The following is a 25,222-nucleotide window of genomic DNA, read 5'->3' on the forward strand; positions in this document are numbered from 1 at the left end:
ATTAGACCCGGATGCAGCAATGATGGGCATTTTAGTCAAACAAAGATTTTGATGGCACCATTCATTTTTCGGAATAGGCATGGGCAAACGTATACCAAAATACTGCTGATGTCGCCACTCGCCAATCAAAGACAAGAAACTGGAAAGGACACCACAACGCTAGCTCAGACCGACAGCACATCAATAAAAAAGAGAACAAACGATTGGGACCCGAGTCTCTCTCTACCAACCAGGCTGGGTTAAGCTTTTGATCCTGATCAGTGCACATGAGTTTAGACCGTTTAGAACACACCAGGCCAGGCTGCTCGTCTCCCTAGAACACAACCCCAGTAGGCCAGTACACTACTACGCTGTTGAGTATTGACAAAATAGAATAAAAAATAAAAAGCTCTCAGTAGCAGACACCCACCACAAACCCCACTGCCTACACAACTCTACATCATCCTCCTATTATTGTCTAGAAATCTCCATTCCCCACAAGCCCATTAAGTTTTTCTCTCTCTATCTCTCTCTCTAAGCATTCCTCTTTTTCTGCTGCTCCTATCTTGATTTCTAATTTTCAACCAGCATTCTTCAGTCGCCATTAATTCCTCCTGTCTCAGTTTTATCTTGCCATCCTTGTTGCAATCATGGCTGTTCTAGTGGTTCTCGTGCTTATATTGGCTATGACTGGTCACTCTGGTGAGCTATATGATCTTCCTTATTTTTCTTTTCCTTCGGCATCTCATCTGTTATCTATGTTTATGATGCAAGGGGTCTAAGTCGAGATTTTTTTTTTACTTTTAATCTGTGACTCAGTGCAATGCAAAGAGTCTAAGACTGCCAGATTTTCTTACTTATCCATTTTCTGTGTTTTTTTTTTTCTAGACTTTGAATCCTTCTTTCTTTTCTCCTAAAGAAAATTTGGGTTCTTCCCTTCTTTTCCTCCATTATCGTCATTATTATTTTATTTTTTGCTTCCTCTGGTACTGCTGCCGCTGCTTTAAAAACTTGGGGTTTCAGCAATACTGAACTTCTAATCCCACCTCCAAATTAGATGTGCCCTTTCTTTCCCACTCCTTTTTTTTTCTTGAGTTATTTTTGGGATGTGTAAGATTTTACATGATCTCAGAAAGGTTGCTTTCCTTGTTGTGTACATGAGTCTGAATTATGTTAATTTTTTTCCCGTGGAATTTTGGCAGCTGCAAATTGGTGTGTCTGCAGGACGGATGTGAGTGACACAACCCTTCAGAAGACCCTAGATTATGCTTGTGGATCTGGAGCTGATTGCACTCCCGTCCTTCAAAATGGGGCTTGTTACCAGCCCAACACTGTCAGGGCTCATTGCTCATATGCTGTGAATAGCTATTTCCAGAGAAAAAATCAAGCTCAAGGATCTTGTGACTTTTCAGGCACAGCCACAGTTTCTACAACTGACCCAAGTAAGGCCTCCTACTTTAATAGTTTAAAAATAAAATAAAATGATCAAATTGTTAACATTTTTTGTGCTTCTTTGTTTCCTGGGTGATTTCAGGCACCGGTAATGGTTGTGTTTATCCCGCAACTCCAAGGTATTTAGCGCTCTCTTTCTCTCTCTCCCAATTGATTTTTTTTTCTCTGGTAGGTTGAAAATGAGATTGGTGTGACATTGATTTCTCACCTGTAAATTGTTGACATTTTATTATTGGTTGCAATTATTTCTTGGACTTGAGTGTAATGATAGTGCTATTTTTTTTTTTTTATTGGGCGTAGTTGTGGGATTTGGTTCATGCCCCGGAAAAACTAATTTTACAATGTTGAGAAATATTTCTTTATTTCTGCCGGAAAGCCTTTTTGATCATATGTAAAGCATAAACTTTTGTGACGCTATCTGTCTGCATCTATTTGCTTGCAAAATTTTACATCTTAGTAGAATCTGATGCTCTCCTTTCTCCTCTGGCATACCCACAAGAGAAACCCTTTCTGCAATTAATTTTCCAGGCTGACATCCCCACAAGAGAATCCCTTCACATATACTACAACCCTGACATGATTGCTTAGATTTGAAGGGGGTTTGTGCATGGAAAATAACTCGGGTTCACAACGTCAGATTTCAACTGGGTTATACAAGAAAATAGGCTAGATCACAGTATTAAGCTTGTTTGAGTTCTTTCTCAGTTCTCACTCATATTATGTACAATTTTCACAATGTTGACGTATTTTTTGTCTTTCAATTTGTTGCCGTGGATGCTTTTGTGTTTTTATAGTGTTACTATTTGCTCTGGATTTCTATCTCCTGAATTAAATCTTAACAGCATTTTTTTGTTCTTTCATCCTCAGTGTTGCAGGAACACCGTCTACAACACCCTCGACCACAACTCCGTCTACAACACCCTCGACCACAACTCCGTCTACAACACCATCAACCACAACTCCATCTACAACCACACCTTCTTCAACTCTGACTCCTACAACTGGAGTAATAGGAGGGGGGGTTACAGGTTTAGGCCCATCTGGAACTGGCATTACCGACACCAGTGACGCATCTGCTCTCAGTCTCATACTTCAAAAGAACTTCTTTTCCCTGCTTCCGGCCGTCGTCTGGGTTTCCGGCATGCTTTTCTTGTGGGCTTGAGGCAAGCGACGGCAGGAGAAGTGGTGGCTGCCGTGGGTGGTAGTGATAGGGTTTGGACTTGGGGGGCCACATATGAGACGGTGGAGCTTCAGTTGTGTGTGGACGAGATTTTGCCACGACCAGATGATAGACATGTGTGGTTCTTTGGATTGTCGAGAGGGGGAATCATCTAGGGTACATTTCCCACTAGCTTTTGTTTTTTCCTTGGTGGAAAAAGCTGGATTTTGGATTCCTTTTAGGTGATGATGGAACATAATTTAGTACTACCTTCCTCCTTTTCTCCTTTTGTATATGTAGAGAGACACAGTATTTTATATTATTATTATTATAAATTTAGTGAGAATTTGGTACTTAATCCTTCTTTCTAGTGAGAAAAAAAAAAGGCATTTCTTTTCTTGTGGGACAAAAATAGATGATCTGTGCAGCACAAAGGTAGATTTATCTGCTATTTTATGACCGCTGGATTGAATGCAAAGCGAGAACAATCAAGTAATTCTTATTCCTTCAACGGGCCCTTGTGCTCTTCATCCGATGAATTCATGAACCTGATTATATTCTCCCAATCCCAGTACTCAGATCAGTCCAACGCATTTGGTTCCCAAGAGTACATTATTGCAGTATAATATAGTCAATCCCCACAAGCGTATAGTTGGCCATTGATGTGGCATTCTAATCATCTACGTGGCTGTGGTTATATCGCAACCGAGGAATTGGGATCTCCTGCCATCAGAATATGTTCCAACACCCATGCAACAAGATCTGATATCGCACATTACTATGAAACTGGGACCCGGAATGAAAGTAGGTCCCCTTGGAATGAGGGAGGCCGTCGTTTCAGGTTGTCTTTTTAACTACGTAGGCAGATGCTCATTTATTGTTGATTGGTGCTTTGGTGTCCGTGGTGGACTGCGTTAATGATCTGATCATGTTCATTTATTTATTTATCACGATCAACGGTGCAGCCACGTGGTGCACATGTCTTGGCCATTTCGACGATTGGATCTATTTAAATATTGTCAATTTGTCGTCAAAAGGACTCGGGATCTCTGCCACAAGAATAAATGAGATTAGGAAGGTAAGCCTACTCCGTCTCGCCAGTCCCCACAACATACTATTCCGTCGTGTATTTCACTGCATAATACGAAAAGGATGAGATGTTCTCCATATGTTTTGAGATGTGCTTAGGCAGCGCAGCTCAGGCGTTTGTGTCTTTATACGAGGATATTTTTGCAATTACACCACCTAACATGGACACGTGCAAAAGAATCGTGATTCGTGAGAGAGCAGATCTCTCCATTTGTGGGAGAGTATTAAAGAAGAACTAACATCCTTAATTGTGACGATTCATTTGAGGCCGGATTTGTTGACAAAGTAGCTCACGTAGCGTGGATGCGGTGCAATGTGTTGAGAGTGCATGACCATAGTTGGTTTTAAATTTCAACCCTCCCTTTTCTGAATCGCGGCTAGTGTGGACTTTGGAAAATGTGAGCAGAAGATGGCAATAAAGAAAAAATAATTCACATATGCGACCTAGAACGCGCCCTACATGCAGAGTCCGGCTTCTATCAGATCAGGGCAAAAGCCCGTTCCAACAGTCCTTACAGCCTTGCCTTCGGAATATCTCTACTTATTGTGATTTCATGAGAGATATTTCAATGCAAGGTTGTAAGGTGCTGCTCGAACGGTGCGAACACTAAGTTGCCCTCACAGAAGCCAAACTCCTACCTGCATCTGACCGTGTATTAAAAACATCTCCCAAAATGTTTTTGATTTACGGTTTTAGATGTGCTGTGGGGTGCCAGTGGCGCCAATGTGATCTCAATAAAAAAGGTCAATAGATGTCCGCAATTGGCCCACGTTTTTTATTAATAAATTCAATGGTAAATGATGATTAACGGTAGGATTAGGTACGTCTTGATTCTTGGGTGCTTCAATTTTGATCCGTGACGCTAGCGCCCCGTGAAAAACCTGCTAATGATCGAAAGTGGAGAGAAATAGAGAACTGAAGAAAGAAAGCAAAACAGAGGAGAGCTTTCTTTAGGTTTTCTCAATCCTCATTTTTTCCATTGTTTTTTCCCTAATATTTTAAGAGAGAGGATAGTAGAGATGAAAAAGAAAATAGACCTATTTGGTTTGGTTTTCCTTTTCAACCTAGAAAATTATTTTATTTTCAATTTTTTCTCTCTATTTTATCCAGATGCGAATGTAATATAATCTAATATATATATATACTAAAGGAATGTCTTCAAATCATAGCCCCTACCATTTAGACACGTGGCAATTTTGATTTTCTAGAAAAAGCATCTCAGAAGTTGGTTATTCATATTTTCAAAGAGAAAACCCACTCCTTATATACATAAATTGCTTTTAACTACATTTAAAATTTTGAACTCAGACATGTGACACTCTAAGACAAGTGTTATACATTCAATAATAGTTCTTTAAAAATACATGAGAAGTGGGAAGCTCCCATTCTAATCCATTCCTAAAAAATGCAGGAAATGTAGTAGTTACCCAACCACTTCAGTACGCAATTTCAAAAGTAGTTTTATTTTAATTTCAAATATAAATATAATTATTATACAAATAGTGAAACTCAAATAAAATCTTCTAAAAAACTAAAATAAAATAATATTATTACAAGAAACAAAAAAAAAATTAAAAACCAAAATGATACATATGTTTGACTACCCCATAACTTAAGTCTCTTAAATCAAATAAAAATCTATCAAAACAACAAATGAAAAACCTAACCTAAATTTTAATATAAATGATTTTAAAAAATTTGAAATTTTAAAATAGTTCTTATTAGTGGCCCAGTACTGAGTACGGGGGTCATGCCTAGTTGGGAAAAGAAAGAAAGAAAAATAATTAACCAAAGTAGGCACAAGATTTAAATTATTGGCGTCACAATTGAGTGGGGAAACCAACATTTAATTGTGATATGCACATGTACAACTAAATATTAATTATATATATTATACATGATATTTGGGTCTAATTTTTATGACCTTCAAGGAACCCAATACAAGTATTTGCTTTATATATTATTGATGTAACCATTTCTGGTCACGTACCAATTTTTGTGATGTATAAATTTTTTTTGGCTAACTACCTCGTTATTTGACCTGGTGGTGAAGTGCCTTGGTGATGAGCTACTTGGTGGCGAACTCCCTGGTGGAGAACTACGTGGTGGCGAGCTCCCTGGTGGAGAGCTACTTGGTGACGAGCTACTTGATGGCGAACTCCCTGGTGGAGAACTGCCTGGTAGCGAGCTCCCTGGTGGAGAACTACTTGGTGGCGAACTCCCTAGTGGAGAACTACCTGGTGACGAGCTCCCTGGTGGCGAACTGCCCGGGGAAGAGCTATGCCGAGCTGCCCGAGCTATGTCGAGCTCCCTGATGGCGAACTGCCTGGGGGAGAGCTATGCCAAGCTCCCTGATGGTGAGCTACCTTGGTGGACTCGTCATTTGACCTGCTCCTAGGCGGCCTGCAACTCAGAGCTATGTCGAGCTCCCTGATGGCGAACTGCCTGGGGGAGAGCTATGCCAAGCTCCCTGATGGTGAGCTACCTTGGTGGACTCGTCATTTGACCTGCTCCTAGGCGGCCTGCAACTCAGAGGATGGTGGAGCTCCCTGGTGTAGTGCAACCCGACTGCCCTCTGCATGAGGTGATCTCTTCTCCTTTGTAGACGGCGGGAGCTGAGGGACCTGTGAGAACTGAATCAGAGGACCCGGGGGTGTTTACCCAACGGGGGCTCTCCGATGCCTAAATTAGCATTCTGATTACAGAGAGCTTGGAGAGAAATGAGAGAGCTAGAGAGCAGGGGTTACCATCCTTTTTCATCTCCCCCTTTGGCTTTGGGGGTCGGAGTCCTTATATAGTGGTGTCCTGGCGGGTTAGGTGGGTGAAAAGCCTTCAAACGGTAAGACTCGTCACATCCCGTCAGAACTGGGGTACGGTGGTGAACTCCTCGAGGTTGTCAGGCTCGCGCTTGTGTCAGGCGGCCAGGTCGGCGCCTGTGTCAGTTGGCGGGTCGGTGTCTGGGCCAAGTTGTCTGGCAGGAGATCTTCCTGCGATACGCCAAACTACTCTTTTGTACCGAGCTACCCTACAAGTGGCAGGCTGCCCGGGGGAGCTATGTCGAGCTCCTTGGGCTATGCCGAGCTGCTTGTGGCGAGCTCTGCCGAGCTGCCTGGCTCCTTGGTGGCGAGCTCCTTGGAGCTGCCTAGCTCCTTAGCGAGCTCTTTGGTGAGCTACCGAGCTCCTTGGCGAGCTCCTTGGTGTGCTACCGAGCTCCTTGGCGAGCTCCTTGGTGAGCTACCGAGCTCGTGGGGTATGCATGCCGTTATAGTCCATCGGTGGGCGTCTTATGGGTTGCCAGGTCGGCCAGGTCGCGCAGGCCGCACCAGGCAGTGCACAGGCCGCGTGCAGGCAGTGCGTAGGACGCATGCAAGCCGCGCGCTAGGCCTCGCCAGGCCGGCCAGGCCGGTGCCCCGGTGGGACACCAACTTGGTAAGTTGTTGCCTAGGTGTCACCTAGTTGTCACGAGGTGCCACGTGTCGCAATTTCACTGGAGGGCCAAATCTGCCCTCATCAATTATAAATATATTTAAATTGTAGATTAAAAAGAAATAAAAAGTTTAGAATTTCTTAAGACTTCGATAAAATCTTCAAGAAATAAGGACTTCCTCCCATTTTTTTCTTTCTCTCTTGTTTTTGGTAGATCAAATACAATATTTAAATATGCATGAATACAGTAGGGAAATCCACGCAACTATTACAAAATACATCAATAACATTCTACAGCTCAATTGGCTATAAACAAGGTAAAAATACACAAGAAACATACAAGTTAGTGTTGTGTTTGAAATGATAGAAAATAAGAGAGAAACAAAAAATTGAGAGAAATTTCTTTATTTATTTTGTATCAAAACAAACGCAATATTTTGCACATTAAAGAAATTGTAGTTTATATTTGAACCCCAAACATACTTGAATCAAAATTCACATGAAAACTATTATTTTTTTTTTGAAAGCCACATGAAAACTATTATAAAATAATATGCATAATGCCTCCAAAATTGATATACAACACAATAACAGTAAATCGACTTTATAAATTTATAATTTAGAATTTTAAACTAAGAATCGAAAAAGACTCACAAATCAAATGAACTGAGGCCCTCTTTGGTTCATGAGAATAGGGGTCTGGAATTGGAATCGGAATGGGCTATTTCGATTCCAATTTTGGATGGAATCGGAATCCCATTCCTGTTAATTCTAATTCCCACTCTCTGAACCAAACAGACTATATGGGAATGGACTATTCCAATTCCGATTTCGATTCCTATTTTGGCTGCAAACCAAACAAACCCTTAATTTGTAAGACATTTATTTATTACACATTTTTACAAGTATTAACATAATTTTTCGTTAGGCTTTAACTAATGAATTCAGGAAAATCCAAATTAGGTTTTGGTGGGGGGGATCAAAGGAATAGAAGAAAACACACTGGGTTAGGTGGGAGGTTCTCAACAAAAATAAATGTGCAGGAGGGTTGGGATTTAGAGACCCTTATAATTTTAATCTGGCATTGCTAGCAAAGCAATCTTGGAGATTATGTATTGAAGAAAATAATCTTTGGATTAAGAATATCAAAGCCAAATACATCAAGGGGAGAAATTTTATGATTACCAATCTGCCTGCTAGAGGTTCCTGGGGTTGGCAAAGTTTGGTAGTAGTTAGAGAGGTCATTCAGAAGGGGGCCTGTTGGGCTGTTAAGTCTAGTACAAAAGTTAGGATATGGAATGACCCTTGGTTAAAACAGGTCGAGTCATATAAAATTATAGGGCACAAAATGAATAATCCAGAGTTGACTTGGGTAAAGGATCTCATGATGGAGGAGGGTAGACATTGGAATACAAGTGGTAGAGGAAAATTTCGGGGAGGAAATTGCTAAAAATATTATGAGTATAAAACTTAGCTAAGGGAGATTGGGAGGATAAGCTGAGATGGACTTTTAATCCAAAAGGGTTTTACATAGTTAAAACTGGGTACTACCGAGTCTCACAAAATAGAAATCCAGCCGATGGGACATCAGCCACACTTAATGCAATAAATATGGGGAAGAAAACGTGGGTTGAAATCTGGAAAGCAAATATCGACCCAAAAATAAAAAACTTTATTTGGAAATGTTCTCAAAATGCCCTAGCAGTGAGAGAAAACCTTTATAGAAGAAAACTCTCGAATGATTGCATGTGTCCAATATGTAATCAACAGGTTGAAAATATAATGCACTATCTTTTTGAATGTGAACATGCAAAAATTGCCTGGTTTGGCTCTCACCTAAGTTTTATGGGTGTAAGAGGTGAGTCAAGCATATCCTTCAATTGTTGGTTAGCAACTTGGGTAGATTTATGCTTAACAGACAGAGACAGAAAAGATGAAATAATTGCTTTCTCATTTCTGTTATTATGGAATATCTGGAAAGCTAGGAACAGTAAAATATTTGAGAATACTAACCCAATTCCCAGAGTTACACTTGCAACTGCTTAAAGGATGTGGAGGGAGAGAGTGATGACTTCCAAAGTAGGATTGCAAGATTCTTCACCACAACATCCAAACATGAGTGATAGGAAATCTTCTTTTTGGATAGCACCAGAAACAGGGAGGCTCAAGATGAATGTCGATGAGAGTTTTTTGTGTCCTAGCAGTTCAGGTTTTGGTGCAGTTCTAAGGAATGATATTGGTACAGTTATAGCTGCAGTTTTTGGCAAATCAATAGCATCGTCTCCCATTCAAGCTGAAGCAATGGCGATCCTCAACAGTCTGGAGGTTTTGAGTATGTACAAGGAGGAAGATATAGAAGTGGAATCGGACTATCAAAATCTGGTGCAGGCTCTAAAGACGGGAAACTTAGACTTGGTCTCGAATGCAAACTTTCTATGCTTGGACATTAAGTTACTGACTGAAGATCTAGCAATTTCTTTTAATTATATAAATAGATCTTGTAATGTTGCTGCTCACATACTAGCCAAGAAAGGTTTAAAAGAGTCTAGGTTGTTTGTCCAAGATCCACCTAGGTGGATACAAGATCTGGCCAACCAATACTTAATTAGACCTTAACAGTGATTTTTTGTACTTTGTGGCTGTTTTCTTTTAATAAACTCATCTTGCTAGTTTTAACAAAAAAAACTAAATTTAGAAATGTATACAAATTTAACATAAAATTATATATTTATTGATATTGTGAACTTTGAGTTGCACGGCATCCGTTACACAGTAGAGGTGTCAGGTGTGGGATCAAATTTGCATATTTGCAAGTCCCGTTTGATATGGATAGTAGCCTTTATGGATATGGCTAGTAGGCTTTATGTGCGCCATGTCTGTCCCCACCCCATGTCCGAGGCTGGATCTGTTCCGAATAAAAACACTTTTAACATGATCCGGTATGAATTGGGATTTGCTTCTTATAAAATGCACCTCACAGCCCTATCCCAACGTGTATTGGAAGCATCTCATCAATAACAACACAAAATAGGGAAGATGTTCATTGTAAGGTTGATGTGTGAAGCAGATCTGAACTCACCTGACATTGCATATCTTGGACATGGTGAGTCAGTCTTGAGTTCGGATCAGCAGCAGCACACGGTATCAACAATGTCCCCCAACCAACCAGCCATCATTGCCGTGTGTTGGAATGCATATTTTTGGGAGCATATCCCAATTCCCCATATTCCTTCCAACTTCTGACCCACTAAACAGACTAGTCCGATACCGAAAGAAAGGCCTGAGCCATGAGGGAGTGCCTCACTTAAGAGTCTGGATCATGCTATACCAACCAACCTACTCTCACATGAAGGGATCTTCTGGCTGATCCAGACTGTCCAGTAGATAGGTTACCCATTGGATTGACCACGTGTTTATCTCACAGTACATAGAATCAGGATTTGCTTCTCATAGAGCACGCTTCATACCAACCTCACAAACATCCGACCATGTATTGGGAGGGAATATCTTTCTATGAATAAACTGAGATGTATTGTGAGGTTGGTGTGAAGAGTAAATCAAGACCCTAGTTCGTATCTGCTACATGGCTCATGTTTGAATTATATAACAAATGTTTATTGTTCAAAGTTTTAACATATAATAGGATAAATATATGAGCCTATTAGCTCCCCGCCTTACAGAGCATATTTCAGTGTCTATTGCATACTTGTCAAGGGGAGATACATATACCCCACAGCGCATCTCATCATGCATTGGAAACATCTCCCATAGTTGTTATGGGGAGATATTCCCAATGCACAATTAGGATATGCTGTGAGAAACATGTTGAGTGCAGTCCATAGGGAGTCAATGCGATCACTTATTTTACACATTAATGTATATGTTTGGTTCCGTTTATGTTTATTGAGTAAATGTTTATTGACGGTACCACATATGCGCCCCATAAGCAAATGCTTCATTAATTGCATTTGTGTGTACCGATCTGTACATCTCTCCCGTTTCAGAAAACTTCATTTTGGAACTTTCTAAAATGGGTAAGCGTTTATTGGCATTTTGCTGATGTGATGCCTAATGGCGCCTGTGTCATAAAAGCTCTTATTAAATATGTTTCTCGATTTTGCAGTCACACAAGTACAAAATGTTTAACGAATAAATGTAAACCAGACCAAACACCATGAATATGTTTCTACATAAACTTTTCCACGAATGAATTGATGACTCCCATTTCAGGAAGCTTCATTTTTTGAGCTTTCTGAAACGGGTAAGCGTTTATTGGCATTTTGCTGATGTGATGCCTAATGATGCCTATGTATCATAAACGCTCTTATTAAATGTGTTTCTCAGTTTTGCAATCACACAAGTACAAAATGTTAAATGAATAAACGTAAACCAGACCAAACACCATGAATATGTTTCTGGCATAAACTTTTCCACGAATTGAGGTTGGGGAGAGGAACCGAGTCTGACATTGGATCTACTGACCACAGCACATTGCTGGTCACATTCACTCACCCAGCCACACATTAAGAATATCGGCAATGAAAATTACAACCGATGTTCCTGATGTGCGGTTGGGTGAACGTCTCCAGCAATGTATTGTGGTCAGCAGATCCAAACTCAGTCTGACAATATTGGCCCAGCCAGGCAACTGAATTCTGCAGGGTGCGCACAGACACAGAACTACGAACACAGAACCGAAAAAACCATTTATAGACCATTATAACTCCATTAAAACCAGTTTGTGCATCCCATTTCACCAAGTTTAATTCTTGGTAGTAAAACATATTAATTTAAAAAGACTTCAAATCGATTAGCCACGAGAATCTCCACTGTCAGGAATAATTTGCAAGTCTAAGTGCATCTGACCATACCACATCCAATTTATGGTTTCTAGGAGCTCTGGTTAGACCATCTTTCATGAGAACATTGTAGATGTGCAATGAGATCCTTCGTTGCAGTTGAACCCACTAGAGCACGCTGTTGCCATGAAAAAGTTTTGGAATTTGACACCAAATATTCGCGATAGCCTCAGCAAGCTGTTGCCATTAAAACGTCAGATGACTCCAGTATTAAGCAATGGTATCACCAAAACAGTGGGGGCATTTCCAAACACAACTTACATAAGCCAGGTCCAATGAGCAGGCTTAACAATGACCGGCTTGAACAAAATCTACAATTAATTTGGCAACAGAGTTTGGCCTGTCCACATGAGGGAGATGACCACAATCCGATAGTTGATGGATAATTGCATTCGGAAGTTGATGATGTAGTCTCTGCAGATAACATAAAATTAATATCCCCTATCAGTTGTGTGTGTGAGACAGAGAGAGAGAGATATGCAATGGGACAATGTAGGGGGGAGCCTTTTTTCCCCCTACTTGTTGCTTTCAATGCAGAGACATGCAATGGAGCGTTCAAACTTTTTTTTTCACTCTTTTCTGGGTGTAGAGGGGGGTTGTGCTCAGGGGTGCAAGTCAGGTTGGCTTGAGTTAGCATTTTACACTGTTTCGGGCTTGGGGGTTGGGGCTGGGCCCATTCAAAGAGAGAGAAAGAGAGAGAGAGAGAGAGATGCAATGGGACAATGTAGGGGGGAGCCCTTTTTCCCCCTACTTGTTGCTTTCAATGCAGAGACATGCAATGGAGCGTTCAAGTCAGGTTGGCCTGAGTTAGCATTTTACACTGTTTCGGGCTTGGGGGTTGGGGCTGGGCCCATTCAAATTTTGACAAAATCCCAACCTGAGCCCGCCCATGCACCCCTAGTTGTGCTTTGGCAGACTTGACTAAAGACACCAGTTAACAATTGATGCACAACATGCCAATAAAGGAACTGACCACTGCAAACTCGCTGCTGAAAATCTTGTCATCCTCACCCCAGATGATAAGTGTCTTCTGATTTACCTGTATAACACCATTACCAAAGGAATAAAAGCAAAACACTAACCAGAGGAGATGGCCTGATTTACTTTAAAATCATCTTTTTGAAGATGGTTCAACCCCAAATAAGAACATAATTTCTTATCATCCCAACCAGTGTTGCATGGACTCTCTCCTAAATGGATGAAGTGCCATGTTGGACATGCATTAAACTCTGGTACTCCATGGATTGTTGAAGGACACTTTGATGTGACAATTTTCCTTTTCTCTTTGCTTATTTAACATAAATGAACAATTATAGTACACAATGAACGTCATTTTGCTATAGAATATTATCAAGTGATAAAAAAATTTTAGTTGTTCTTTCTGTAAGCTTATAATGTTAAAAATTCAATAAAACATGGGCTGAATATAAAAAAAAGGACTATTTTAATAGTTTACACTTTTCTATGGACATGCCTCCAGGTCCTTGTTTCTTCATCTGACTGAGTCAGATTCCTCAACGAGTGTCAGATTCTGATTCCTGTATCCATGTCCATGTAACACTGATTTTAACATATGCAGCAGACATCCATAAAATCCACCAAAGTTCACCTGGTTGCATCCAGCAGACATTCAAAGAACTCACACCAGAGAATTAGAGGTTTGGTGTCAACAATCAGGTCCATTTATAGCCAAGGAGATTTTCTAGGTGGGATAGGGAAAATAACTGTTTAGTGAGGCAGCACCGTGATCAGGTCTGGAGGTCTGTCTGGAATTCATTCCAGCCTCTTCTAAGCCAAAACGAGGTGTAAGACCAACATTTTGAGTGAGAAAATTTGATTCGGGCATTTCTAAATCTTATCTTTTAGTGAAAAACTTAAGCCCAGATGAGACCATGATTTTCCATAGGCAGCTGAAGATAGTTTTATACTGGTTGAGATAAAACAAGCCTAGCCCCTGTCATTGGCCAAGACAGTACAAGTTTATTGGACATGGCCAGCTTGTTTTCAGTGAAAAACTCAAACCAAATTCAACCTCTTGTCTTTCTGGAGGCTAGAGGCAGATAAAATATGGAAAAAGGCAGTGGCTCAGCATCTAATCAGGGTGCACCAGTCTATGTGATTCCCAGTGGATCAGCAAACCATCCACACCATCTAGGAAGAGATTATAGCTTCTTCTCTTTCTCCGATCAAGAAACAAGAGGTCTAGTTTTTTTCTTTTCTTTTTTATGTATTTCATAAGACACCTTCAAGTTTCTTTATTTCCACTCTCAAGTACTTCCTCTCTGATATCTCCAATTTGGCTAAAACTTCATTCCCTATAAATAGGATGCTAAAGCCATCAAGAGACGGCAGGAATGCATGTTCCATGAACCATCTTACTAGTCCAACCTAGGACCTCTTCAGCCAAAATTTCACCCAACATATGATGAGATTCAGAGCATGGTGACAGTGCAAGGAAAGACCAAAAATCTATAGGGGAGATGATCAAAATCATGTCAGATTAGCTATTCATGAATTATGATTTAGATTTCCTCAACGGCACATCAAGCATCCTCCTACACATGTGAAAGTACCATACAGGAGTGATGCAGGCGCTGAAGAGTCAAAATTGAAATTTTATGATATTGTATGTATTTCTGTATTTTTGAACAATAGGGGTATTTTTGTCATTTTTGCAATTTTCTGTGGGGTCAAATAATAGGGTTTGATTGTCTAGTTATAGTTTGCTTGTGTTTAAAATTTTAGAGTCATTGCATAAATAGGATTAAAGTTATTGAATCTTCTTTAAATTGAAATAGGATATGACAGATTAGTTTGAGTCCTACTAGGATTATTGAGTCTAACAGTTTGACTCCTAAGACGATTATGAGTCTAACAGTTTGACTCCTAGAATTATTACAAGTTATAGTCTATAAATATGTATGGACGTTTTACACAAAGGCAATGAAGTTTATTGAGTTTTCATCAACTTATGCTAGCTATGGTTAGAGGTGTAAATCGGGCCGAGTCGCTCGCAGCCCGGCCCGAATTTGGGCCGGCACGGCACGGAGGCACGTGGGCCGTGCGGGCTACGCTCGACCCACCTGATGAACTAGCCATTGGGGGTCCCCAACGGCTAGTTTCAGCTTTTTGGGGGTTTTTTACAAAAATACCCCCAACAGCTATAAATAAGGGTATTTATGTATTTTGGTTTTGGGGGGAGAAAGAATGAGACAGATGCCCCCCAACAGCTATATAATAGCTAGTTTAGGGGGCATTATGGGTAAAATGATAAATAACTTTACAATGACCAAAATACCCCTCCCAACAACTAAAAAATGACTAGTTTTTAGGGTATTTTAGGCAATTGAATTATTTTCAATTCCTATAAATAGCCCTATCCTCCACCATTCTCATCACACCAATTCAACAATTCTCTTAATCTCTTCTCTAGTTCTCATACTCTCTCAAGTCTCAATATCTCAACCTCTCATACATTCTCTGATTCTCCAATTCTCAACTTTATTGAACTTTCAACAAGAAGAAGACTTGCTCAACAGCTCAAGTATCTCAAGTTAGCAATTTATGAGGCTTGGATTCTTGGAGTTGAAAGGCTTCAACCGCATAGTTTTCAAGGCACCAAGGTGAGGCTAGGTGACAGGGGAGCGCCTACTCGCCTACTCGCCTAGGCGATGGATTTCTTTTATGTAGAAAACATAGATCCTAGGGTAGTTCCCTAGGTACCATAACCATATTTCCTTAATAATTATTCATAATTTTCATAAGAAAAGTATAGAGTTCATGTTAAAGTAAAGAAAATCAACATATTAATGAGAAGAAGAAAAAGAAGGAAAAGAACATTCAACAAAATATAAGGGTTGAACCCTTATTTTTGTTATAGGAAAAGAAGAAAAAAAGTAGTAGTAGAAAATGTGTTGATTAGACAAAATTTTAAGTTCTTCCTTACTTATTGGTTCAGGTTTTAAAGCCTTTGAGGGTTCAATACAGCATTTAGAAGTGCTTGTATTGATTAAACCCTAACAAATAAGAAAATAATAAAAAGAAATTAGTATATAAACACACAAAATGAATATTTTAGCTTAATAATGCCTATTTTATAATTATAATGTCAAAAAATAAAGAATAAAAAAGTACTTTATAATACATAGTACCAAACTGCTTGGTGATTAGGCGAGGCGAGCCTCAAAGGGCACTTTGTCGCCTAGGCATCACCTTGACAACTATGTTCAACTGTTGAAATCAAATTGGGATGCCGAACCGGCAATCCGGGTAAGTGTAAATAAATTAATTTTTATTTTTTTTAGAATTTAAAAAAAATGGTCGGCTTCTCCCAAAACCAATTCCCCAACATGTTCAATGCCGACGATATTCAATCGCAGCATGGTAGTGTTAGCACCGATATGGATGCTATTGACATTGACGGAACTTTCACCATTAATATTGGTACTAGGGGAAAGAAAAAGGCCTCTAAGTTGATTAGACCGGTTTGGAAAATATTAAAATTAGAGGAGGTTCAGGGGAAGGGAAAAAGAGTTGTTTGCCAAAAATGTAGGAAAGGGTTTAGCTATTGTAGAAAGGGTGGTATTGGCCATTTGAGCAGACATTTGCTCATCCATGAGAAACAACACAAACACAAACACAAATTGGGCGGGGGGGTTTGGTACTTTTAAATATTCTTAAGAAAAAAAGAGGCAAGAATTAGCAAAATACATTGTACATGTTGAACAACCATTTTTGTTAGCTAAAATACTAAACTTGAAAAATGGTTACGTAATTTTGTAAATCCACAATTTATATCAGATGTTTTAAAAATTTTTTATTCATATAAACAAAATTTAATTTATATGTTATCAAATCTTAATTCTAAAGTTGCAATTACTTTTGATATTTGGACTTCTAAATTTAACATAAGTTATATTTGTGTTACCGGTCATTTTATTGATGAAAATTGGCTTTTAAATAAAAGAATTTTAAGTTTTACTAGGCTTGAATGGCCACATACTGGCCCAACTATTGCTGCAAGTATTTTAAATACTTTACATGCTTATGGAATTGGCAATAAATTATTTTCTATTAGTTTTGATAATGCTAGTAATAATGATTCAGTAATAAATATTTTAAAATCTCAATTAAAATCATGTTTAAATGGTAAATTATTTCATATCAGATGTGCATGTCACATCATAAATTTATGTATTCGGGATGCGTTAAATATTATTTTTACTCATATTTCTAAAATTTGAAATTGTATTATATATATTAAAAGTTTTGTAGCAAGAAAACAATAACTTAAATATTTATGTCAAAATTATGGTTTAAAATATAAGCATTTTATATAAGATGTTAAACATAGATAGAATTCTACCTATGCTATGTTAGAAACTTGTACTTCTCACAAACAAATTCTTAGTGATTTTTATAATGCAAAAATGCCTACTAATATTATATTTGAGGAAGACTAGGAAATGGCAATTTGTATAAGAGATTTTTTTAAAACATTTTTATGGTGCAACTAATGAATTATCGGGTATTTATTATCCAAATAGTTGTAATTTAGCTTATCAATTAATGATGATCAATGATTGTTTTGCAAAATATAGAAAGAATCCACAATTTAAAAGTATTGTTGAAATAATGGAAAATAAATTTAAAAAAATATTGGGAGAACATTTCTCCTCTTTATTGCTTAGCTACAATATTAGATCCTATGATTAGGAAAGATGGTTTAGATATTTTACTTGAAACATATTGTGAAAATATGAATATTGAAATTTGAAATAAAAAAGAAAAATAATAGTTTATTATTTGAAATGTATAGTTTATATGAATCTGAAGTAACAGGGAATAATAAAAATTCTACAACTTGTACAGCTGCATCTTTCACTTCTGAACTTGAGTTCAGTTGTGGAAGAGAAAAACTTTTTTATTTAATAAGAGGCAGAAATCCACTGTTTCGGCAACAAGGTCATTTACTGAACTTAATTTTTATTTACAAGCAAAATTTTCTACTTTAGATGGTTCTTCCTTTATCGCGGAGGGAACAAATAATTTTCATATTTTAGCCTGGTGGACTGAACATGCAAAAAACTATCCAGTTCTTGCCGCCTTGGCACGTGATCTACTAACCCCTCTAGTGTCTATAATTCCATCGGAGTCTTATTTTAGTGCAGGTGCTAGGGTGTTGGACGACAAGAGAAGCTGTATGAATGATGAAAGTCTAGAGATGTGCATCTGCTTTAAAGATTGGATGGATGCTGAAAATAGATTACAAGACAAAGGAGGGCATGGCACTACACCTAATGTTTCACCTGAAGCAGATGATCAAAGTCAAGAACAATAGGAGAAAATGATGAAGTCAATATTTTTTGTATACTCAATAGTTGTATAGCTTTTTTTTCAAATTATTGTAAATTTTGTTTTAATTTTATATAATTTATTTGATATTTTTTAATAACGTAATTTTTTATTATCAATTTGTAACTATATTGTATTTTTTTATATTTTATTAACTTATTCCATTTTCCAATTTTCATATTTCATTCATCCAACCATTATATGCTTTGTATCATTCAAATTTAAATGAAATAAAATTCCCATTTTTCTTCCAATTTGTTATTCACTTTGAGTCTTTGTCTCTTTGACTTCTTATTTAGTTAAGTATTTTTTCATTTATTTGTTAGATTTCTTATTTTTTCAAATAGTTCCCAAAGGCCAAAGGAAAGTTAAATATTTTAGTTTCACTTATCAAAGAAATAAAAAAAAATCAAAAAAACAAAAAAAAAAAAGTTTGGCCCGGTTTGGCCCATGCCCAAGGCCCGGCCTGTGGCCCAGCCCGGCACGATGCGACCCGTTTTACACCTCTAGCTATGATGAGTGATTCCCATGCCCTAGAGTGATTCTAGGCACCCTGTGAGTGATTCCAGGTATTTTTTCTCTTCTTTCTCTCTCTATTTTCTCACTTATTCCTTCAAGAAGTTGTTACAGCCATTAACAGCCATAAAACTCTGATCAAGAAGACCATTCAACATTCTCTAAGGACTAAAACTGAGCTGGTCCTACATCAAGGAGGCTTTGGTTGAGTGTATTACAGCCAAGGTAGCACACTGCATTAAATTATTGGATGCTTTCTCTCCTTTCTGTTTGATGATATAATGAGGAAGTGGGGAGAATGGCTGCATCCTCTTCCAAGAAGAAGGTGACCCAAAGATCATGGACACCACCAGAAAAAGACTTCATCAAGTTTAATTTTGATGGGAGCAGTTTGGAAACCTGGGGCCTTCGGGGGTGGAAGGAGTCTTTTAAGTATGCAGTTGGCAAGAGACTTAAATGAAGGGGAATATCTAAGGTGGTGATAGGGTGGTTAAAGAATGATAAAAAAGCAGTATGGGCCTACAGTAATGAACTTAAGAAGTTTAAGTGGCTGACCATGAATATTCAGGTGAAAATTCAATGGGTAAATATAGGTTAATTATATTGGGCTAAGTTGTAATGTAAGAAGTCATTTTGGCAAGGGGTACGGTCATGTATCCTTCCAAAGGGGCACATGTAACTTAGGTACATTTCTGTTGATATTTTAGTGCAAATTTCAGTTAACAAAAAAAGAAAAATGTATCACAGAGTTAAGGAAGTAACAACTTCTTTCACATCTAGCATAATTGTCCCTCTTTTCCCATAACAATGTAGAACAATTTGACGATCTAAAAATGCTTACAAATTAGCATTTTCTATTTTGCACTTACCTGATCTATCAGCCTACTAACATTATAGCCCCCGCTAATCATAAAATCAACAGTAGCATCTTCCCACCAAGGCAACAGGCAATGTAAACGGCCCACCTAGATGAAATAAGAGAGTAGACAATATCATTATATATGAATATACATTTGCAATTTCAAACAAGAGTATGCAAATAGATTGATGAAGTCCAATATAGCATTGTTTGTTTTCTAATTGTACCAACAGAAATATCCACAACCAATGGAAATTATCAAAATAGGCAATACTCACATTTGTCTGGTCTAAGATGGTGTCAAATGATATCTTTTTAAAGGCCAAAAGATTTGCATACAACCGCAATGGCATGCTCTTCAATACAGATACCTGGTCCAAAAGACTTCAAGTTATTAAAGAATTCAATAATGTTAAATAACAAAGAAAGAAGTCGTAGAATTAAAGATCGGGAGTTTTGCCTTGTTGGGTGCTGTAGAAGATTTATGTTCCATATGCAAGGTAGGTATGGAAGAAATCTCTATTGTGAAGAAACGATGCCAAATTTCCAACTCCTCTTTATTTATTTATTTATTTATTTATTTATTTATTTTTTAATTGCTGTGCCTATTCCATCTATCTCATCTACTAATAGAGAGTTAAACTGTTCAAAATTTTTCTTCACTTTTATTTAATTCTATGAAGGACTATCAAGATCTTAGAACTATTTACTGTGAACGCAGGTGCAAACTGCAAAGTGGTCATGAAAGAACTAACAGGACTGAGGAAAGATTGGATAGAAGCAATCTCAACTTCGCTCGTAGAATCAATGATGACTTTGACAGTTTGTCTACACTCTACAGGCAGTCCTAGCACGATGGAACATTTGCTCTTTAAAGACAATGATGATATTCAGGAAAATATAAGAACAATTTTCTCCACAGCAGAGCATAAAATATTGTTCTTCTCAAACCTGTTTCTGAATCATTTTGCAGCCTTAGGTGACTCCTCCATCATGTTTTTGGTAATCTTTTAGGGTTCTTGCAAAGGCAAGGAGCGTTAAAGCAAACTTAATACTATTATTGCTACTTTCATTATCATCTTCATCAAATTTTCACCCAAAAGCACATAAAATTAATAGAAGTGAGTCAAATTAGAAACAAGCATTGAATGATTAACACCAAAGCAACAAACTTCTTGTTGCATCTATTATGGAAAAGAAAATTTACCCCAGCATAGGCTACTGTTCTAGGTAATTTTGCAAGGTTTCCTGTGCCTTCTGCATACACACCTGCATCAATCAAAATCAATTTTTGTACCTGCAAAGTGCAAAATTACATTACCTATCAAAAAGTACAAAATTACTTCTCCATATTTTATAAAACACAAATACTGCTAATGTACATACCATATATATATAGACACACACACACACACACACATACACACAAAAATGACTAATACCAACTTCTGTTTCTAATTATGCATGATATTTTCAAGGTGTAGGAACTAGTATCCAGGCCAACCCAACCATGCTGAAATTTGGAATGAGTTCATATAGCTCATGGAAATCAAATCCAATACATTCAAATTGAGTGAATATTATTTGGATCTAACACTCTTGGACTCTCATCACCTTAGATTAACTCTGCCAAGTGGAGTAACATAATATCACTTAAATTACTTAAGTGGCATTCGGTAGCACTTAACTGACCACTGAACTCTGAATTTTTACCTTTCAGTGGTTAGGTACTTAGGTGGTCATTTGGTAAAACATCCAAACACACCTCTGGAAATTCCACTTGAATTTTCAGAGGTTGACTGACCTCCAAGTAAGTTTTTTTTTTATCAGTAAACATATATTTTATTAATTGGATATATTGTCCAATGATAATTCCAAATATCCATATAAAATAAATATAACGATGTTATAATATTATATTATATAAAATTATATTTACATCATATAATACATAACATCTTTTATATGCTATAATACAAAAAACATTATATGTTCTATAATATAATTTTTATTATATTAAATAGAATAATCATAATATATATTATAGTATAGTATAATATAATATAATACTATAGAAATATGTATTCAATTGTACAAAAATATATAATTATAATATAATACAGATTGGATATTCAAAAGGGTAAAATTAAAATAAACATTTCTGAAAGGGTACAATATTCAAATTACCAAACAGCTTCAGTGCATTCAAAAATCTGGAAAAGAAGAAAAACAAATTTTCACAGACCAGAGCTCTGAATTGTTCTTGAAACTTTTTTGTTTTTCAAATATCATGATTCAGATTTATTAATGTCAAGTTCGATATTATGGTTCACGTTTCTATAAAGCCCAAGCGCATGACATGGGACCTAAGATTGCAGATTTTAAGTCCAAGGATCTTCATTAGATAATTTATCAAAAGTCAAATCCTAGGCCAGAAAATATAATTTAACAATGAGTACCCTAAAGTTGAATTTTCCCCAATATAAGGGTTCAAGCAAAAAAAGAAAGAAAAAAGGCAAATGGGACACAAAGGGTAGTTTAACTTCTCTGAAAATGGATGCATGGAGCACGCTCATGAATTCAGAGGGCAAGAAAAATAAAAAGAAAAAAGAAAAACTTACAGATTCAGGATGATTGACAGCAATGTCAATTGCAACAGCAGCACCAAGGCTTGGCCCAACTAGTATCATGGGCTTTTTGATGTAGGACCTCCAAAGCTATTGCACGCAGATGGAATGTAAAAAAGAGAAATAAAAATGGTGCTTAGAGCAATGAAAAGTTATAGATAAAAGAAAATAAAGAACTTCCAAACAGTGACATCATCTAGTTGATTGAATGCCATGTCTATACCTGCCCAACCAATACCGCTCAAACAAAATCTACTCAGTTCTTTGCTAGATACATCCAAGAGGACTCCAATTGATTGGACAGGAAGAAGAAGCATACTAAACTGGAGGCATTGCAGTATTCTACATTTCTGTTCAATGTTGTAGTAAAGCTTTGCTTATAAAAATGTTGTACTAAAACTTCTAAGTTCTAACCATCAACTATAGGCAGTTACTAGGAACTGGTAGTAACTAGTAACTTGCCAACTGCACAGAACATGTACAGGACTCTGTAATCAGCATAGTAACCAGCAGAATGATGTAATAGAAAAAGGAAGAGAAGAAAATCTGATAGGCATTGCTTCTTTTAGCAGGTATAATAGAGAGGACATCCCATGTAGTTAGCACTAAACAGAATGGAATGGTGAAACAGGATTCATATAGCCAACCCCATAGAGGTTCCTTTTTTTTGGGTACAAACAAGGGCTAGAAACTCCTTGGGGTAGTGAGACCCCAGAGACCCTCAAGTCTAATTCTTTCCAGTTCCTTCAGAATAATTGTGAGCTGCTATCTCCGATAAGCCACAATAACAAGGAAGTCAGCAAGCTGATTTGCCTCTCTGTAAACATGGTGGAACTTGAAATAAGCCTCTCCTCCTTGCATCAGAGATAAGGCTTAGATGACGATGATGATGATGAAGGGACATACCATGTGGGAATCAACCGTTTGTTATTCTCCACTAATTTTTAAACTAACGCTACTCAGGATTTAGAAATTGGAATAAGTTTTCTGTGTTATTGCAATTCAATAAGCAGGTACAAGAAGCTTGAAGCAAACATACCTGATACAGGTGGTCACGTTTGGAAGTCACATCACATGATGGAAGCCTTTCTAATGCAAGTGCAGACAAATGGAAAATCATATTACATGATTCAAAGGTACGGAGAGATAATAAATAACTTGTTGCAATTCAATAAGAACGAGGACAGGTCTAACAGAAAAACCTAGATCAGAGAATCCCCAGCCAAGAATGTCCACGGCCCAAGTTTCCAACCCAGCCTCCTCCAGCAAAGGGTATGTGTATCTCCATTCTAAACAAGAGCTGAAATAAGATGGATTGAAATACATAAGTTCAGTCAGCAATAGCTTACGCATACAATACAGCCTAATCACAACGGACGCATAATACAGGCCTGTCAAAGCCATGGAGGAGAACCACCGGATTTGTCTCGCTCTGCAACAGTGGCCTCACACAACTACTCATAATACTGCTTTCCGAAAAGCTAACCTGCAATGCCCGCAGAGACCCCTTATTAGTCCCAAAAAAGTATTAAGAACAAGAAACCCATAAACCTTCAAGATTTGAAGAGCAGAATTAGAAACTTCTATTCCCAAGAAATGAAAACATGACTGAAGCTTTTCCATCGACATATCATTATGAATTCTATACTCAGAGTTGAGATTGGCTGTGCATCAATGAGAAGCAAGAATCAAAGCAAACTAGTTCCTGTTTCAGTGACTTGTATCTGGATATCCTTATAAATCAAGTACTATACGAAATAAGTTTGTTCAACAGTACATGAACAACAACAGAACCGATCAAAAAGCATATGAACAATAGCTCAAATAAACTAGTATGTAGACGACCATTCGTATTGCTTATACAGAGTCTCGTGAGTTCTTCCATCACTGAGTTGGATGAATTTTCCTGTCAAAAGCGCTGGATAACCCATGTCAAATTTGAGCATTGGGCTAGAGGCTAGAGCAAAAGCAGTTCGGTCCGGGTCGGGTTTAAAGCTCGACCCAGTTTGACTAATAAGTAATCGGGTTTCGCGCAGGCATGGTGTCGCAGACGGGGCGGGGCTGAGTTATTCCGGTTTGACCAATAAGTGAGCACGAGCTAACCCGATGAAACTTCTCTTGTTCTATGTTCTTCCAATTATCCAAGTTCCAGCCAAGAATAGGGACGAGATTTGGTTATAGAACGTGGATTAACATTGGCCGGTAAAGGGAACTACAGGAAAGTAGATAAACTAAAGAAGAAGAAGAAGAAACCCACCTGGACAGGCAGCCTCTCAATCCTCTTGGCCAGTTTTCGAGCAAATGGGTCTTTGATTTTCTCGACCTGTCTCGGGAGAAACGATGGAAATCCATCTGCCAGAACCCTGAAACGCCTTAAGTTTCCGGACTTGGTCCACGCTGCCGTTGGCGCAGAACCCACAGTGAGGGCCATCATTTCTCACGTCCGGCACAAATTGGCACCGACCACCGAGGCTCTGCGCTCCCAACCACGAGCAACCGACACTAACAGAAAAAAATTACGCCATTAATATAGATTGCTCGGAGTATTACGACTACGTGGGCTGTGACATTGAGCTCCGCCCATTGCAAAGAATGTAATCCTTCGGTAATATCTATTACGACCCAAGATTCCAATTTAGAGGTCTACGTAGACATTCTGCAATCCCAAGTGTGTACAGTGTATCGATCCCTAAACAAATAACTAGCGGAGGGGGCATGCGTTGTAGTGGCGGGCTCATAAACTATTAGGCTCGAACTCGATTTAAATTACAGATTTGAGTTCGAGTTCGAGCCAAAAACTCAGAAGTTCGAGCTCGGCTACCTTTGATTGTAAGTCTCTCAAGCAGCCGAGGTCTCCCTCAATTGTCAAGGTGTCAAATTGAGGTCTTCCTCATCTGTTGA

At 38.1% G+C, this 25,222-nt stretch overlaps 3 protein-coding genes across 6 annotated transcripts; 2 read left to right on the forward strand and 1 right to left on the reverse strand.

Moving 5' to 3' along the window:
* Positions 1–302: 302 nt before the first annotated feature.
* PDCB1 (plasmodesmata callose-binding protein 1) lies at positions 303–2,948 on the forward strand. The gene is made up of 4 exons (XM_010259767.2): positions 303–681; positions 1,182–1,421; positions 1,514–1,550; positions 2,299–2,948. Exons 1-4 carry the CDS (start codon positions 630–632, stop codon positions 2,591–2,593), a joined length of 624 nt encoding a protein of 207 aa, XP_010258069.1. The 5' UTR covers positions 303–629; the 3' UTR covers positions 2,594–2,948.
* A 6,225-nt stretch (positions 2,949–9,173) lies between these two features.
* On the forward strand, positions 9,174–9,722 carry LOC104598171 (uncharacterized). The gene has a single exon (XM_010260101.1). It carries the CDS (start codon positions 9,174–9,176, stop codon positions 9,720–9,722), a length of 549 nt encoding a protein of 182 aa, XP_010258403.1.
* Positions 9,723–11,797: 2,075 nt separating this feature from the next.
* LOC104597956 (alpha/beta hydrolase domain-containing protein VTE7-like) lies at positions 11,798–24,987 on the reverse strand. Of its 4 annotated transcripts, none has more exons than XM_010259762.3 (11): positions 24,579–24,987; positions 23,713–23,807; positions 23,524–23,621; positions 23,361–23,410; positions 22,316–22,411; positions 20,902–20,991; positions 19,973–20,065; positions 19,705–19,800; positions 12,939–13,004; positions 12,227–12,379; positions 11,798–12,142 (listed from the first exon to the last, which is right to left on the reverse strand). In XM_010259762.3, exons 1-10 carry the CDS (start codon positions 24,753–24,755, stop codon positions 12,251–12,253), a joined length of 990 nt encoding a protein of 329 aa, XP_010258064.1. In that variant the 5' UTR covers positions 24,756–24,987; the 3' UTR covers positions 11,798–12,142; positions 12,227–12,250. The 4 variants fall into 4 exon arrangements, with proteins under 4 accessions (XP_010258064.1, XP_010258068.1, XP_010258066.1 ...); XM_010259766.2 differs by lacking the exon at positions 24,579–24,987 and adding an exon at positions 24,167–24,295; XM_010259764.3 differs by lacking the exon at positions 24,579–24,987 and adding an exon at positions 24,099–24,221.
* Positions 24,988–25,222: the final 235 nt, after the last annotated feature.

Source organism: Nelumbo nucifera, chromosome 4, assembly GCF_055504915.1.
Source record: "Nelumbo nucifera cultivar China Antique chromosome 4, China Antique-T2T, whole genome shotgun sequence".
NCBI lineage: Eukaryota > Viridiplantae > Streptophyta > Magnoliopsida > Proteales > Nelumbonaceae > Nelumbo > Nelumbo nucifera.